The 15,375-nt window shown below is 41.2% G+C and overlaps 1 protein-coding gene across 3 annotated transcripts in view; it reads right to left on the minus strand.

Moving 5' to 3' along the window:
* The window catches only part of LOC110951560 (kelch-like protein 29), a 326,566-nt gene that overhangs the window by 98,422 nt on the left and 212,769 nt on the right, over nt 1-15,375 (minus strand). For all 3 annotated transcript variants that reach the window (XM_022194687.2, XM_022194685.2, XM_022194686.2), the window contains one exon: nt 13,690-13,836. In XM_022194687.2, coding sequence (XP_022050379.1) covers nt 13,690-13,836 — 147 coding nt within the window. The remainder of the gene's footprint in view (nt 1-13,689; nt 13,837-15,375) is intronic.

Here is a 15,375-nt window from a genome sequence, read left to right on the forward strand (position 1 = left end):
CTCTCTGGCTCCATCTCCCTCCCTCTGTCTTTCTATTTCCAAAAAAAAAAGAAGAAGAAAGAATTACTCTCATCTCTAATTCTAACTAACTCACTATCTCTCCCACTTCTTTTTCACTTTCTGCCTCTCTCTCCACCTCCATTCCCGCTCCTCGCTCTTCCTCCCACACATGCATATATCGGCATGGAAATGAGGGAGAGTTGCACACTTGGTGCTAATATTCAAATCCAAAGTGTCAGACCCCACAAAAGAAGAAGAAAAAAAAAGGAGTCCTGCTTGATGCCAGCCATTGAAAGTACACAAGCAGAAATTACTGCAGAAACTGTTTACTCAAAACTGTTGTCTGTTAAAACATTTGATGGATTCGTATGAAATCGGTCACAAAGATTCATGTTTTCCTCTGGATGAACTGAAGAGACTCTGTGGTCTTTAATCATGTCAAAGTCCCAGCACTGACTCACAACACTAGCATCCTCAGCTCTACTTTATGTGTTAGTATGAACATTATACCTGCATGTTAGCATGCTAATGGTAGCATTTAGCCCAAAACGCTGCTGCGCCTTGTAACCTTTCCAGAAAGCGCAAGTGACAACAGGGATCTGTTGCTCTGAAGGAGAGAAATGGTGAATAATTCATGTGATTTTGGGGTTGAACTTTCGAAGACAACCACAACCTGAAAACCATGTACATCAATCCCACAGCTGAGATACTGTGTCAAAAAAATATACATTTCATTATTTCATCTTCTCAATCTGTATTAAAGGTCCCATATTATATTCATTTTTAACAAGGTAATTAAGCCTCATGTCCCCAGGATGTGCATTTCAAGTTTCAGCTCAAAATAGCATGCAGATCATTAATTTCAACATCCCTACAACACGGCTAGTTTTAGCTCCGATCCTTATGGGTTGTTTAAATGCCTGCAGCTTTAAATCCAACTGAGCTCTATGGCAAGCTCCTTTAACTTGTATAAGCTGCACTGTAAGGAAGAATATCCATCTGTCCATTATCTATACACCACTTAATCCTCAATAAGGTCGCAGAGAGGCTGGAGTCTATCCCAGCTGACTCAAGGCAAAGACAGTGGACACCCTGGACAAGTCACCAGTACATCACAGGGCTACATATACAGTAAAAACAATGATCACGCTGACATTAACACCTACAGACAATTTAGAGTTACCAATTACCCTCAGCATGTATTTTGGAGTGTGGGAGGAAGCCGGAGAACCTGGAGAAAACCCACGCATGCACAGGGAGAACATGCGAACTCCATGCAGAAAGATCCCAGGAAGACCGGGATGTGAGATCATCTAGCTGAAAGGTGAAAAAAAGCCACCGTGCGTCCACAGGAAAGAATATGCAAAAATAAACAAATAAATAACAAATGCTGAAATACTATAAAAAATAAATTTAAATAAAAAAGTGAAAATAATGGCAAATATCAGTTAAAAAAATGTGTTTTTAGTCAATTTAAATACAGTAACAGTATATAGAGTCACACACTGTAAAAGAACAAATTGTAAAACTTTAGATTAGGTGAGTGTGGACACTATCTACAGTTTTGGCTATTCCAAGAAATAGAAAGAGCTCATCAGCGAAAATGAGGGCTTTATTCATCAGCTACTTGTGGTTGAAATTTACCAGAACTTTAGCCTCAGGCTGCTCTGACGTGGCGGTAAAACAGCTTGTCATATCCGGCTACAGTTGTAGTACCGTATGTTTGAAAAGCAAGACGTCTCTGCTTCCCGCTCGCTGTAGCTTCTGACATAATCACGGATATCTGCGATGTCATTTCGCCTCATCAAAACTCTAATGCAGGATATTAAATCCTGATGAGACAATATTCTGATATGTTAAAACATAATTTAAGACATCTAAAAAGGACAAAGTAGATATCTTGTATTGAGGGGAATCAAAGATATCTGGAATTATGATGAGTAAGAATTAAACAGTAGATATCTGCAACTGGAATTACAACTAATCATAATTCAGCTGGAGATATTTGCAGTTCAAATTAAAGATAACTGAAGCTGAACTGAATATATCTATAATGAGAAACCCCATATATATAGATACATACACATGAATGATAAAAGTGAGGCAATTTGTCCTGGAAGAATGACATTGCAGATATCTGAAATGTTCTTACTGACCAGGAGGAATTGAATTCTGGATATCTCAAATATATATCCAGTCCAGCTATTTGTGTCTGCTCAGTGGCAGAAAGAAGGAGGAGGAAGCGGAGTCCAAATGGATTCAGAGCTAATCGTTGGGTCTCTGGACATACTGGAGATGCATAATTATGTCAATTTTAGGTGGATTTTGCCAAATATGTCGACTTTAACCTCAACAACACAAACTGTAAAAAAAATCTTCTAGAAGTTTATTTTGTGAAATCTTGCTGTTGTCGATAGACTCATGAATTGTGCACCTTTTTGGTGAACTCAGGCTATTCTTGTGCTTTATGAATACTTGGATATTCTAAGATTTGTTAAAAGCCTCAAACTGTGTTGAAGGCTGAATTTTCAGCATCTCAAAAAACTTCTCCAAAAAGTAACTCGATATTTGAACAGACTGAGACCTTCCTTGGGTGTTAACTCTGGTAAATATTGATGAATGCTGAGGCGTGTGGGCTTTTTACCATCCTCTGTCAAAGCATGTAGAGAGAGGAGTTACACGCAGCACACTGGATGCACGCCTTCTGAACTGTAACACGGTGAGATTTTCATTTGTCTACATGTGTGCATGCATGCAACATGAAGCAGGTTAAACGAGAGCACTCACGACACTCCAGACCAGCGAGCGACACTCTGAGCAGATGAGAGGAGGAGGCATGTATCCAACTCCATCTCTCTCCATCTCCAACAGGCTCTCGAGCAATCACTCCCTCATGCACAGGCACGCAAAAGTGAATGCGAGCGCCGTCCCTCCAGACGAATGGTGTGACCTGTCATTTTCATCTCCTCGCCTACTCATCCAAGCAATCCTCACACACTTTTATACAGAGATGGCATCTAATGGATGCAAATTAACAACAGCTACAGTGCCAACTGCAAGATACCGGGCCCACTGCACATGATCTTTTCACATTTCTAATAAGGAGTTCAGTGTTTTTTTTTTTAACACGTAGAACATATGGAAAGTATCCACCGGAGACTGAGGACATATGGAGATACTCCTTTTTAGCTCATCTGCCCACACATGCACTCTTTATTCCCCCCTTGTTCCATTCTTCCTGGATGAGCAGCATTTATGAGGCGCCCATATGTGTATCCACTTCTATCTTGATGTGCAACCCAGATAACATCTTGTGATTTCGCCCCTTCATTGGTCTCCATCTTTACGCTCGCTGACCGATTTGCACAAACGCAGGTCAACATTCACAGCGGATGCCCTGCAGCCTCATCAGAATGCATCTGCTGCAAAATTTGGAAGGAAAACTATGCTGCACAGGCTGTCTCTGGGAGAAAAAAAGAAAAAGAAAAACTCCCTTTTTCTTTTCCCTTCATTCACATTCACACACACACACTGAGGCAGGTGGACAGAGGATGTGAATAGGTTGAGCCTGCTGAAAGGCAGGGATAATGTGTCTAACAGGGAGCCTCTCAGATCTGTCAGAGGCAGCAGAGAGGCAGCCAGGAGACTGCCATCCGCTAACACAGATGACAAATGTCCACTGAGCATTTCCCATTCCACTACTGTCAGTGAGGACTAACGCCTCTTACTGTGTGTGTGTGTGTGTGTGTGTGTGTGTGTGTGTGTGTGTGTGTGTGTGTGTGTGTGTGTGTGTGTGTGTGTGTGTGTGTGTGTAAAATGATTCAATGCCACTGCAGCGTCAAATAAATGGCACAGGAACGGTCATATCTATTTGCTTTGCTCTGAGCAGATAAAAGTATGCACCTGCTTTAGTGTGAAAAATGGTTGACTTGGTGCTAAAAACACAACCCTGTATGAAAAAACAAAACTCCGACTGACTTACAAGTGCGTGTTCAATAGAGCGCGTGCCCATGTTTACCCTCACAACGCTAACAAACGCACTCAGCCGAAAGGACTGTGGCCTTTTGAGTGCGTGCAGGTTCACGGGAGAAGATACACGCACGTGCACATTATGGACGAGTAAAATATGCTCCTGCAAATGGCACTTCATTTGGATTCAAGTGATGCTTTGCCGAGCGTGTTTGCGGCTGCATGGCTATGTCTGCATATCAGCCAGAAGGACGGATTGTGGAGAGAGACGTAGCGGACGACAGACGCTCAACGCTGCCCTGAGCAACTACTGACAGGTGCAATGTGTCGTCCTCTGAGGCCCTTTTCAGCGTGACTTCATTCAAAGGATGAAAATTTAAAAAAAAAAAAAGCAGCTTTCTTCTGCTGATATAATTCCAAACATATTTGTGGGGGAGACTTGCTTTCTATATATTAACATAAAACTTTCTGGCTGAGTTCTCAACTCACTGAATTACGTTTTTTTTTATGAAAAAAGGAGATTATTTTTGGGGGCATTTTTGCCTCTATTATACGGATGGCTGAAGAGAGACAGGGAAATGGGGAGAGAGAAGGGCTGACATGCAACAAAGAGCCCAGACTGGAATTGAACCCTAGGCTTAGACGTATTTGATGGTGTGCGTGCTCTACCAGATGAGTTATCTTTGACATCAGTGGTATCTAGCATATGCTTAGTGCACCAGAACAACACCACAACACTTCATTCTCTGACGGGAAAGAATGAGTGTGTTCACAGTTTGCATAATTGGCTGAAATTCAAGCATTTTTTTAAGCGCCTGGAGATCAAAGTGTCATTAAAGCATATGTATGGCAAGCTGTTTTAACATTTACTGGCTTATTTAGCTATCTGGAATTACAGTGGTCCCTCGACACGTCACGGTTCACTTTTCGTGGTGTCACAGTATCGATTTTTAAATTGCATCTGGTCATGGCACAACAGTTCAGTCATGGTGACCGGTTCTACCATCACTACATTATTTTAACTAAAATAAGCATTTTGTAGTCTAAAAAAATTGAAAACCATACAAAAAATATAAAGAATAATAATTAAAACATATTAAAAGATATTTAATCAAAATAAAATGCACAGCATTCAGCATCTCACCTTGTCCATTTCACATAGACGTCTGATCTCTGTATAGTGCTGCTCCGCGATGTTGTACAGTGTGTGGGAAGGGTTTACAAAGCATTGAAATATATATAAATAACAAAATAAATATGGTTGCTACTCTGTGGATTTTTGTCTATCACGGTCGGGTCTGGAACGTGACCCCCACTATAGATGAGGAACCACTGTATTGTTACAGACAGGTATCAACATCTCTTTAAAATAGTCCCAATTACTCTGACTACTCAAAACTTTTATTCCAAAACTCTACCAGCTCATTTCGACTAGTTCCGATATCTGCACGACATATCTTGTTTAGACTACTAAATGGTAAAATGGTTTACTGTACCAACGTCACACAAGAGAGCCAACAAAAACCAACTGAGGGGTTAAAATTCTATTTACAGTCAAGGTGTTCTGGGGCAACAAAGGACATCAAGTTGCTTTGATTAATTCATGCCAACTTGTGCACTGAATAACACACGAAAAAACATTCCACCTTAAAAGTTGCCAGTAGCTCCTAGAATGAAAAGAACTGAAATGATTTTTTCTACCTAGCTAACTGCTGAAGATGTCCTCTAGCTACTCTGTGTTAACACAGCCTGCAGTTCATCCTAGTTCAGCTGAAAAGCTACAGAATTTTTGTCATGACTTTTAGCCATAGAGGAGTCAATCATGGTTTTCCCGTTGCTCCATGGGGGCCAGAACTTGTTGCTTCTCACATAATTTGGTGAGAACAAGTATATTTTGATTAAACATTGCAATTTTAATCTTAGGTTTGGTTCAGTTTTCCCACAGAAGTGCATGTCACAGATGAGCAGTTCAAAGACTGTCAGAATGTTTAAAATCAAACGATTCTTTCTGTTTTCTCAGTTTCAGGCTCTGATGATTTTTTTTAAAAATTAAAAACATGTCTTTCAAGTGCTCTGATGGGTTCTGGGGTTGAAAGGGTTAAACTTAGACAGCCTGAGCTGCATCAACAACACCTAAATCGAAAGCTTGCTTAGCTATGTTTTCATAGCGCAGCTTATTAGTTTGACCTCTGCATACACTGCAGCAGCACAGACATAAACAGAATTATTCAAAACATAAATACACGTCTCGGTTTGCCTATATGGCTAAATGCTGCAATACTTACTACATCAATGGTATCAGTTAATACTGCTTATCTAGATGTTTGGATATTCATGAGGTCAGTCTAACATCCGATGGTGTGGACAGTTATTATGCATGAACCACATCTCCGGTAACTTCCTATTCTCCCTTTGATGACACAGCGGAGTAGGTTTTATTATTGCTCAGAAATCTTGATCTAAAAGAGGAATTTGCATTCTGTGAAGAGCTAATTTGTTTGTTTTCTATAAGTCATATCGCCCATGCAGCTCTCGCGTGTTGATAAGAAGAAGCCGAGATGAGACGCCTTTCACTCGCGATGGATATGCAGCCGCCGTGGTTGAGTGGCTGCGCTTCAACTGGCTGCACACATCAGGACTGAGCGCGCTCTGGGACAACAAAGGACACAGATGAGAATGGAGGTCTGGGGTTCACTGGCTTGCATCAGATCCCGTCCACTCTCTAATGCGCAAGTCGCACTTGAGCCGCTCTACAAGTAATTTCCAGTCTTGTGTGAGTACAGGACTGGGATATGAACAATGACACCCAGTGATTTCCTGTGCAAATCCCCTTGTGTGTTTGTGTGTGCATGCAAGAAAGAGATGAAGAGGAGAGGAGGCAGGAAGGCAGCAGAAAAAGCAAACACTGTCCGCTGCATCAATCTCCATTGCCGGGCTTTGTCTCTTCAAAGTGCGTATTTGTCACAGATCACGCCGGCAGTGGCCTGCGTCGGGTTCATTTCAGCTCACTCCACAAGAGCTTCAGTTTCCTCTTCAGGGATGATTGCTGTGACATAAAGCTCCTCTTATCAAAAAAAGAAACAAATTAACCATTCCTTGAGGGGTTCAAGATGATGAAAAGTTTCTATTTTGAACTTGGAGCCTAAAAAGAGAATGACTAAATTAAAAGTGATGCTTGTGGTGATAGGGTCATTTGTCGTTTTGAAGGTAAATGAATCGTAAAACAGTGAGGGAAACTCAGTTTAAGTCCCGACTCAGCCTCAAAGCATTTTCGTCTTTGATAATTTTATACTCTAACTACATAATGATAGCATCATTTGTTCTGGGAAAATGATTTTTTTTTTCCTCCTTAATGAGCGCTGGAGGAGAAAAATATCACCGCACTGCCAGAGTCAATTGTATAAAATCTTCAAAATAATAAGCAGTAACTTATAAGCATAAGAAGTAATAACTTTAACTATATTAATTTGGCTTGGGAACTGCAAATGTCAGGGCAGGCCATTGTTATTTCTGATGAGTGGACAGCAGGTCCTCTCTAATAGCACGGCTGGTCTTTTTTATCACGAAAATACACCATTAACTGTCCTTTTTAGCTGTTACATTAGTTGGCCACTTTCCAAAGAGCCAATTAATCAGCCTCTTTTGTCAGGTTGAGTCACCTGGCAAGATAGGATCCTTTATGAAATATGTTGAAGTGAGGCGTAATGGAGGTCCTATTCAGGGATTTGGCAGAGACTGGCCTGTTATAATTGGAGCCATGTGTCTGTGGTCGTCCCACAAAAGGCTTCTGGGTGAAAGGAAGGACAGGTCTCCCTCCTTCAGCACCTTCAGAGAGAAACCATGACGAAGGCCACCGTTTTTCTTGTTTGTCTTATGGAACCAGACTGAATGAGAGTGTTTCACAATTAGTAAAGAACAAAGCTCTGTGTTTTGAGGCATGCATACATTAATGTCTGATTAATTTATTCTGATTCATGTTCGCGGCTGAATCGTGCGTTGATCTTTGATTAGCCTATAAAATGACAAAACAGTGCAAAGTTGCCCTCATCACCTCAGTGAGTAGAGCATTTTCTCAAGTTTAAAAAAAAAAAAAAAACAGGTCTCTGATAATGGTCAGGGGCGTGGTCGAGACAAACAAATACCGGCAGGGAAAACGACAATCCAGCTGTTGTTCAATATGGTATTCCAGCAGTAAAAGCAGTGTTAAGAAATTCAAGGCTTCTGTCAACTGGAGCTAAGCTGCAAGCTCCAAGGCTGAAAACTGAAGTGTTTAAAACTGCAGTTCCTTTGACGGCCTCCAAAAGGGAATCAATCCCCATAGACCCCCATGCTAAATGTCAGACTATACAAAAAAATAAACAGTCTGCAGCCTGGTAAGAGTTGTGGTTCTGGTCTTTATGGCTAATTTCTGTGTTCATAACAACTGTACAGAGGGTGGACTTCTATATAACTCACCTGTTTAAATTGTATTAAGGCTTAGAGTTATACCAAATTAAGCATGTGGCTAACATCAGCTTCACTTCTTTGCTCATTTTTCAGCTAAATCTACCACACTGTCCTCCAAAACTGCTTTTCAGGAGACCTGTGGGTGACGTCATGGAGGTTTTGTCCGTCTTCATAGACTTTGCACTACAAGTTGGGGCACAAGCCAGCAAGAAGTGATGATGAAAGGCATGAAAGAAGCACAGGAGAAAACCGTACACTGCCGTGAGGAGGTGTCAACTTAAACAAAGCATATGTCTGTCAGCGCAATCAGGGTTTATTGGGTTTACAGGCTGCTCATCTCTATGTTAAGTATATTAATGGTATTCACCAGCGACCTATTAATCAGTTGAATACTGACTGACGATGTTGTGTCTGAATCAGCCAGGGGGTCAAGGTAGGAGTATAAGCTGCTTTCACTGCTTTAATAGAGCAGGGCACTGATGGTATGCGCTGGCTGAGACGTCATTGCAGCTGTACACCGGTGTGGTAATTGTTCAGATGTAAATGCTCCTGAGTGGGTGTGTCTTCACAGTCCTGGCTTTGCAGCAGCTAATGGACATCAGGAAAAATGTAATGCATGCTCTGTCATACGTTCTATGTGTGCTCCATTAATGTATACGGTTCAGTGGCTCATTTTGTCTTTTATTTACCTTCATGTTTGCTTACGGTGACAGCATGAGTGTGACAGTGGGATGATCAAGATCCCCATCTTAGCAAAGATAGGTGTAGGCAGAGTGGCGCTGGATGGTTCTTAACCTGATTTTAGTAGTTTCAGACATCTCCTTAGATGTTTTCTTTGCTTGATACAGCCCAATAATTTGAAACTGATGAACATCTTTTCCATAAACACAGGATATGTCTGTCAACATGGTTGTTTAAGAAATAATAAGCTCCTCACTGCATCAGCTAGGGTTAAATAAGTCGTTGCAGCTGAAACATATTCATCACTGCAGTAATTATCCAATGGAAGGCTCTTATCTGTTTGCTTAGTTAAATCCAGGTGGTGACTTTTTTTGGACAGGCAGTGTAAATAAAATAAATCTTCTCATCTAACAAACGAGCACACGTCCAAAATGTCAAGTTATTGCTATAGACATGAATTAATTATCAGTATCATTACAGATTAATTTGCTGTCCAATAATGAGGTGTTTTAGCAATATATTCGTCCAAATGCTGCAAAAAATGTATTCCCTTCTCTTCTGAAGCATCACTACGTCCCCTTTTCACTTATGTATACAGACAGACACAGAGACGCTCGCAGGGTGGCACACCTTCAATGATACTCAATCAAAGAAAAGTGAAACAGCTCTCTACTATTCTACTTACTCTCTATTCAGTGGCTTTGTGTCTCATAGCAAACCATTATTAACGCTCAAATGCCCTCCCTCTGTCTCTAAGCGATGTCCGGGCCCTGTTTCCTGGTGCCATCGGTTGTTAGTGACAGCATAGTGGAGAGAGAAAATTGCATATTATTTACCCAGCGCCTTCAATATGCCACTTTTCCACTCTATAGCCTGCAGCTTACAACCCACGGCACATGCACAGACACACAAACCAACAAAGATGCACACAGCGCAGATGAATGCAAACGCACACAAACTTAGCTCAAGGCTTAAAGCTTTTTCCTCCCCCCTCCCCATTTTTACTGGATTTTTTTCAGCAGTGCTGCGACATGCTGGCCTGACATGTCATTAAAAAGTGTCACCGGTTCTGGGGGAGCGATTTCCGTTACTCTCTGTCTCCAAATGGGCAGAAAGGACGGAGGCGAGGGAGGGTGGGGATGATGAGCCGAAGCTGGACCATGCGTATAAACTCAGTCTTCAGGGTCACATCCCCTTCCCCTGTGGCATCACCGAGGCGTCCTCTCCTCCTCTGCTGTCCTCTCTACAGGCCTGCTAGTTGTTTTTTCAGTCACACATGGGCAGGGGATTTGAGCCTGACCATGAGCTCAATCACATCTCCACTGCCTGGATGTCATGGCTCTGCTCGGAGGCACAAACCGTTGGATATCAGATTAGAACACAGGGGCTCTTTTTCCATTTCACTTTCTCCGTTTTCTCGCCATCTCCTTTCTAAATCACCCCCCTCACCCGTTTCCCGTGTTCCTGCCTCGCTATGATTCTTTCGCTCTCCTTCTTTTCCTTCCTCAAGACGGGTGACCCGGGCGTCTCGTCTCAGGAAGCCGTGCGGTGGGTTTGTTCAGACAACCGGGAAAATTTCTTCTTCTTCATCTGAGTAGCTCACCTCTGCACCAGTCCAATAGAGTGTGAGATTGGAGGAGTCGGTCGGACTGAGCCGGCTACACGTTTGCGATGCAGATGACGGGGATCGTATGTTCTCCTAAAAAACTGTGCATCAGCCTTGTTATTTTAGAATTTGCAAATCATATTTCAGTCCTACTGTAGCACCTGTGCGTGCAGGCACCACCATCTGCTCTGCCATACTTTGTCCTTGTGCTTTGTGTGTAAAGGTTCCATATTGTTGCCCTTTTCAGCAAATTAATTAAAGTCTTGCGTGTCCCCAGAATGTGTCTTTCAATTTCAGTAGATTCAAAAATGTATTTCATGACTGTATAACATCTGGTTTTAGTCCTTTTCTAAACAGTTGTGGTAGCTTTGAAAGCTGCTGAGCTGTTGCTGTCCCCGCCCCCTTCAGGAAGAAGACTCTCACTGCATCTATGATTGACAGACCGGAACAAAACTGCTGACTGCACACTTTTAAATTTCTCTCCCAGCGATAATTTTACATGAAAATATCACCGACTTTATCACGCAGCTGCCGTTTTTCACTCATTTTCAGACAACAGTCATAAAATCAGTATTTTAGCTGCAGAATGGCAGCTTGCAATGGCTTTGATTTGGCTGTTGGTTTACATGGAGTGTTTTTAGGCTGTGTTTCAGTCACTATTTCCTACTTGTTATGTTATCTGACAAACGAAAACAGTTTTATTGAGAATTCAGCTGTATTAAAATACAATATATGTGAGCACAGAGAGCAGGAGAGAAGCAAAGACGTAAACACTGGCTGAGTTTAAGTTGCACCGAAGCACTGTAACCAACCAAGTCCTTGCTTATTGGTTTAAAATTGCTCTGAAAGTCCCTTAGAATTGAAACTTCCACAGAGCGCTGACCTGAAGGCTTACAATCAAAGCTAATGGTTAGCCACATTAGCAGTGCAATGTGCCAACACTCAGGACTTTCCCGCTGTGGTGACATTGACATCAAAAATAAAAATAATAAGTAATCCACTCAATCTTTAGTTTCTCAAATGCTTGGAATGCATGAAGACACTTGTGTTCACTATTTATTGTACTTTCCTTGTGCTTGAAATAGCAGGGGTGGCTCTAGAGAGTAAACAAAGCTAGCAGAGCAGCTGTTAATTCTGAATGGCTCACCTCAAAAACAGCAGGCAGTAACGTGACAGGATTATGCAAATGTTGGTTATATGGAATATTGGATAACATTGTTACTGGCTTGTAGAGCTGGGAGGTTACAGCTTTGATCAGGTCTGAAAGAACAGCAGTAGTGAGCATCCCCATTGTCACACAGCTTGTATTTTACGCCTCCACAGAAAGCACAATAAAAATGGATTTTCACCATATGGAACCTTTAACAAGTTAAGATTCCTGACTTCCTCACAAAACCCTCATGATGGAGTTCACCATAATAACCACAGTGCCACATATCATAAGCTCAATGCTAAATGTTTGATTCAAAGGGTGAAAAATTCTGATATTGACATATGTGTCTCATAAAAGTGGGTGTCAATAAAGTACCATTGATTGCTGAGGTCTGCACCAAATCGGATTCAGCTGATATAAGGCAGTTCCTTCACTCGCCGGTTGATGAGAAGACATTACTTTGAGGGAATGATTCCTGCAGTGATGGACTGGTGCAATTTGTCTGATAATAATCTTACCTCAGTTTTAAAACAGCCATAAAATACTTAAAATCATCAGCTTTAAAATTCATGGCTTTTGCGACGGAACCCATAAATATCTCACAAGCTGAGGTTTTTTTTTCTTCCACTGCTGGATGAGTATCAGTCCATGGCTCAGTCCATTTACCTTTTCATGAATGTAGGCTGGAGTTGATGCTCTGACCTTGAGGCTTATCGATTCGATGCCTGTTAAAATTTGACCTGCTGTACCTCATTGTCAATATCTATCTCATGGATACAACCTTTGATTATGATTAACAGTCTCCAGGAATAAATCAAACACCTGTTAGGCGTCGAGAGAAAAAAGGACCGCGGCTGTCTGTGTTTTTGTTGGTTTTTCATGCAGTACAGTGTCTCACAAACAAATGAAGTGTAACTAAGAATAGAGCACATTCTGAGGGCAAAGCACTCCTGGGATTACGAACAACTGCTGTGTTAGGCTGCATGTGAAGCACAAAGTTGATGAACACTACCGAGAGAGAACGAGGAGTCACTTGTCTGTTTTTTCATGCTGTGTGCTCTCTTGGAGAAGACAGGGAGGGTCGATAGAACAACTGCTCTAATACGACTCTGCAGACATACAGAATCTGTGCTGTCAGTGGCAACAAGAGCTTTATCTCGCTGTTTTTGTCTCATGATGCACAGACAGTATGTGTTCACTTCGAAAAAGTGCACCATAGCTTAGGATGCACAGTTAACTGAATATGCAGCATGATTTTGGTAACATGATTGTCTGCAGTATTGATGTTTTAAATGTTCTGCTCATAGACAACAAGCAATACAGGTAATCACCTGCTTTCAACTTGGGTAACTCAGATATTACAACATGTTATTTCATTCTTTTTAAAGTAATTTTTTGGTCACTTGCTGCACTTCAGTAACTGAGTGGAGACTAGAGGCTTTTTGGGGCACAGCCACCTAGCTAGCATCTACTGTAGCCCTCATGTCAGGCGATTTGGACATATCAGTAAATTGTAGGGTGTTATGAGAAGTCAATGATCAGAAAACTAGACCAGATCTCAGTAGATGGCAGAACCACGCCCAGATATCTGACCTTGATCTTGATCTGCTGACCTCTAACTCCACAACTGAGCAGGGGACCTTAGACTGATCTTCAGTGCCAAGTTGTATTATTCTGACTTCAGCACTTGCAGAGATATCTGAACGGACATACATACATACTTACCCAGCCAGCCAGATACCGAAGCGAATGCAGTAACCCCGCTGACGTACACGTCAGGCGTGGTTAATGAAGTGTTGTGAGGACAAATTTCTTTATAATTTTAACCTCTTACCTGCACTCTGGAGTTGGGATCTTGTTTGATCCATTTGATGACCGTCTCGTAGACCAGCTCCTCAGCCTTTGTGTTTAGACTGTCATTGGACAGATAAGCCACTAGGTCTTCCTTGGACACACTCAAAATCTCTTCCTGACCTGCCACCTGAAAAAGATAAAACATTCAATAAAAACGCCAACATGTCTGATATGATTTCGACATTTAAAAAAAGCTACAAATACTTTCTTGCTTCTTACTTTTGCATTCACAGTGTCCACATCCCACATAAACGTGTAAGTCGCCAACTGGACTAGGACTATATGTGATGTCCAAGAAACTTTTCAATTTGAGCAAAAGAATCTGAGAACAGCCTTCTAGTGCCAAATTCTAAACATACAAATGGAGGGCAAATAAAAAGACAAAACTGATTCCTTGACCCTACCAGTGAATGGATCTGGTGACTCTGTTATGACAGTGGAGGGCATTTTGCTGCTATGGTTTGGATCTACATGAGTAGAGGGGCAATGCAAATCAATACAAAGTTATTCTGAGTGATCACCTTTATATAACCATCATCAATACCAAAATGAGGAGATATCTTTTGGAAAAACAGTGTTTATCCCTGCAACACAGTTTCACAGACTTGGAGAACCAACGCTGAGAAATACTGGAGCGGTTCTGGTGTCCCGACTCTTTCATTTGTTTTAGTTTGTCAACCATCTGCGCACAATCCTGTAGAGTAAAGTTCAAGTATTCAAGAGAATTACACAAACTAACCGAAGCTTATTTTTGAGTGTTTCGAGCATGGACCTAAAGCAAAGGCAGCTTTGGAATCTCCACGGACAGACATGTGCCATTATATTAGATTTTTAGTTGACTACACTGGGAATGCGAAACATCTCATCTCTGCCTTCCAAGTGTGTGATATAACTGCTGCCTTGAAGCAAAGAAAAGTGCACTTCTCCCATGTACACGCTGAAAGAAAACAACACCAGCAAGTTTATATCAAGGTCAACTCATCTTGAGTTCACATTATCCATGGTTTCATTCTGATTCTCTTTCATTAACAGCAGCTCGACTTGTATGCAGGCTTTATCTGAAAAACAGATTTTTTTTTATTGTTTAATATGTATACAAACAGACAGCTGAAACAGAAAACACTGAAAAGCCAGTATAATTTTTTGATTCTTGTATTGTTAGCAGAAGGCTGTCTGCGCACCGTGGATACTTCATTTTCATTACAATATGTGCATACTCAAATAAAACAACACAAACAAATACAGTGATTTTAAATAAAGTGTATTTCTTAGAGATCAGGGTCAGGTACATTGAATCATAATGTTTTTGTTGCTGGGAAGCCTCACAACAAAGACAATTTAAAAGAAATTATATATACATAATGTAAAGTTGAGATAGAGTCTCCTGGGTCCTATTAGCAAGAAGTAATTAAATCCCACTGGATTTGATCAAATCTTGCATATGGCAATTACAAAAGAAAAAAAAGGATTGAAATCAGATTAAATATCACATAATGTAGTGCTGGTTTTTATCTAGATCAAATCTTCAGTATTTGTGGTTCAAGAATAGGATTAAGAGGATTTCAGCAGAAAGTTGGATAAATAAATGCATTCATTTCAGGAACAAAATGGCATAAACTATAAAAATGGTCAAAAAATCCATTTGTATCGTGCAGTAAATATCCTC

The sequence above is a fragment of the Acanthochromis polyacanthus genome, chromosome 16, assembly GCF_021347895.1.
Source record: "Acanthochromis polyacanthus isolate Apoly-LR-REF ecotype Palm Island chromosome 16, KAUST_Apoly_ChrSc, whole genome shotgun sequence".
Classification (NCBI taxonomy): domain Eukaryota; kingdom Metazoa; phylum Chordata; class Actinopteri; family Pomacentridae; genus Acanthochromis; species Acanthochromis polyacanthus.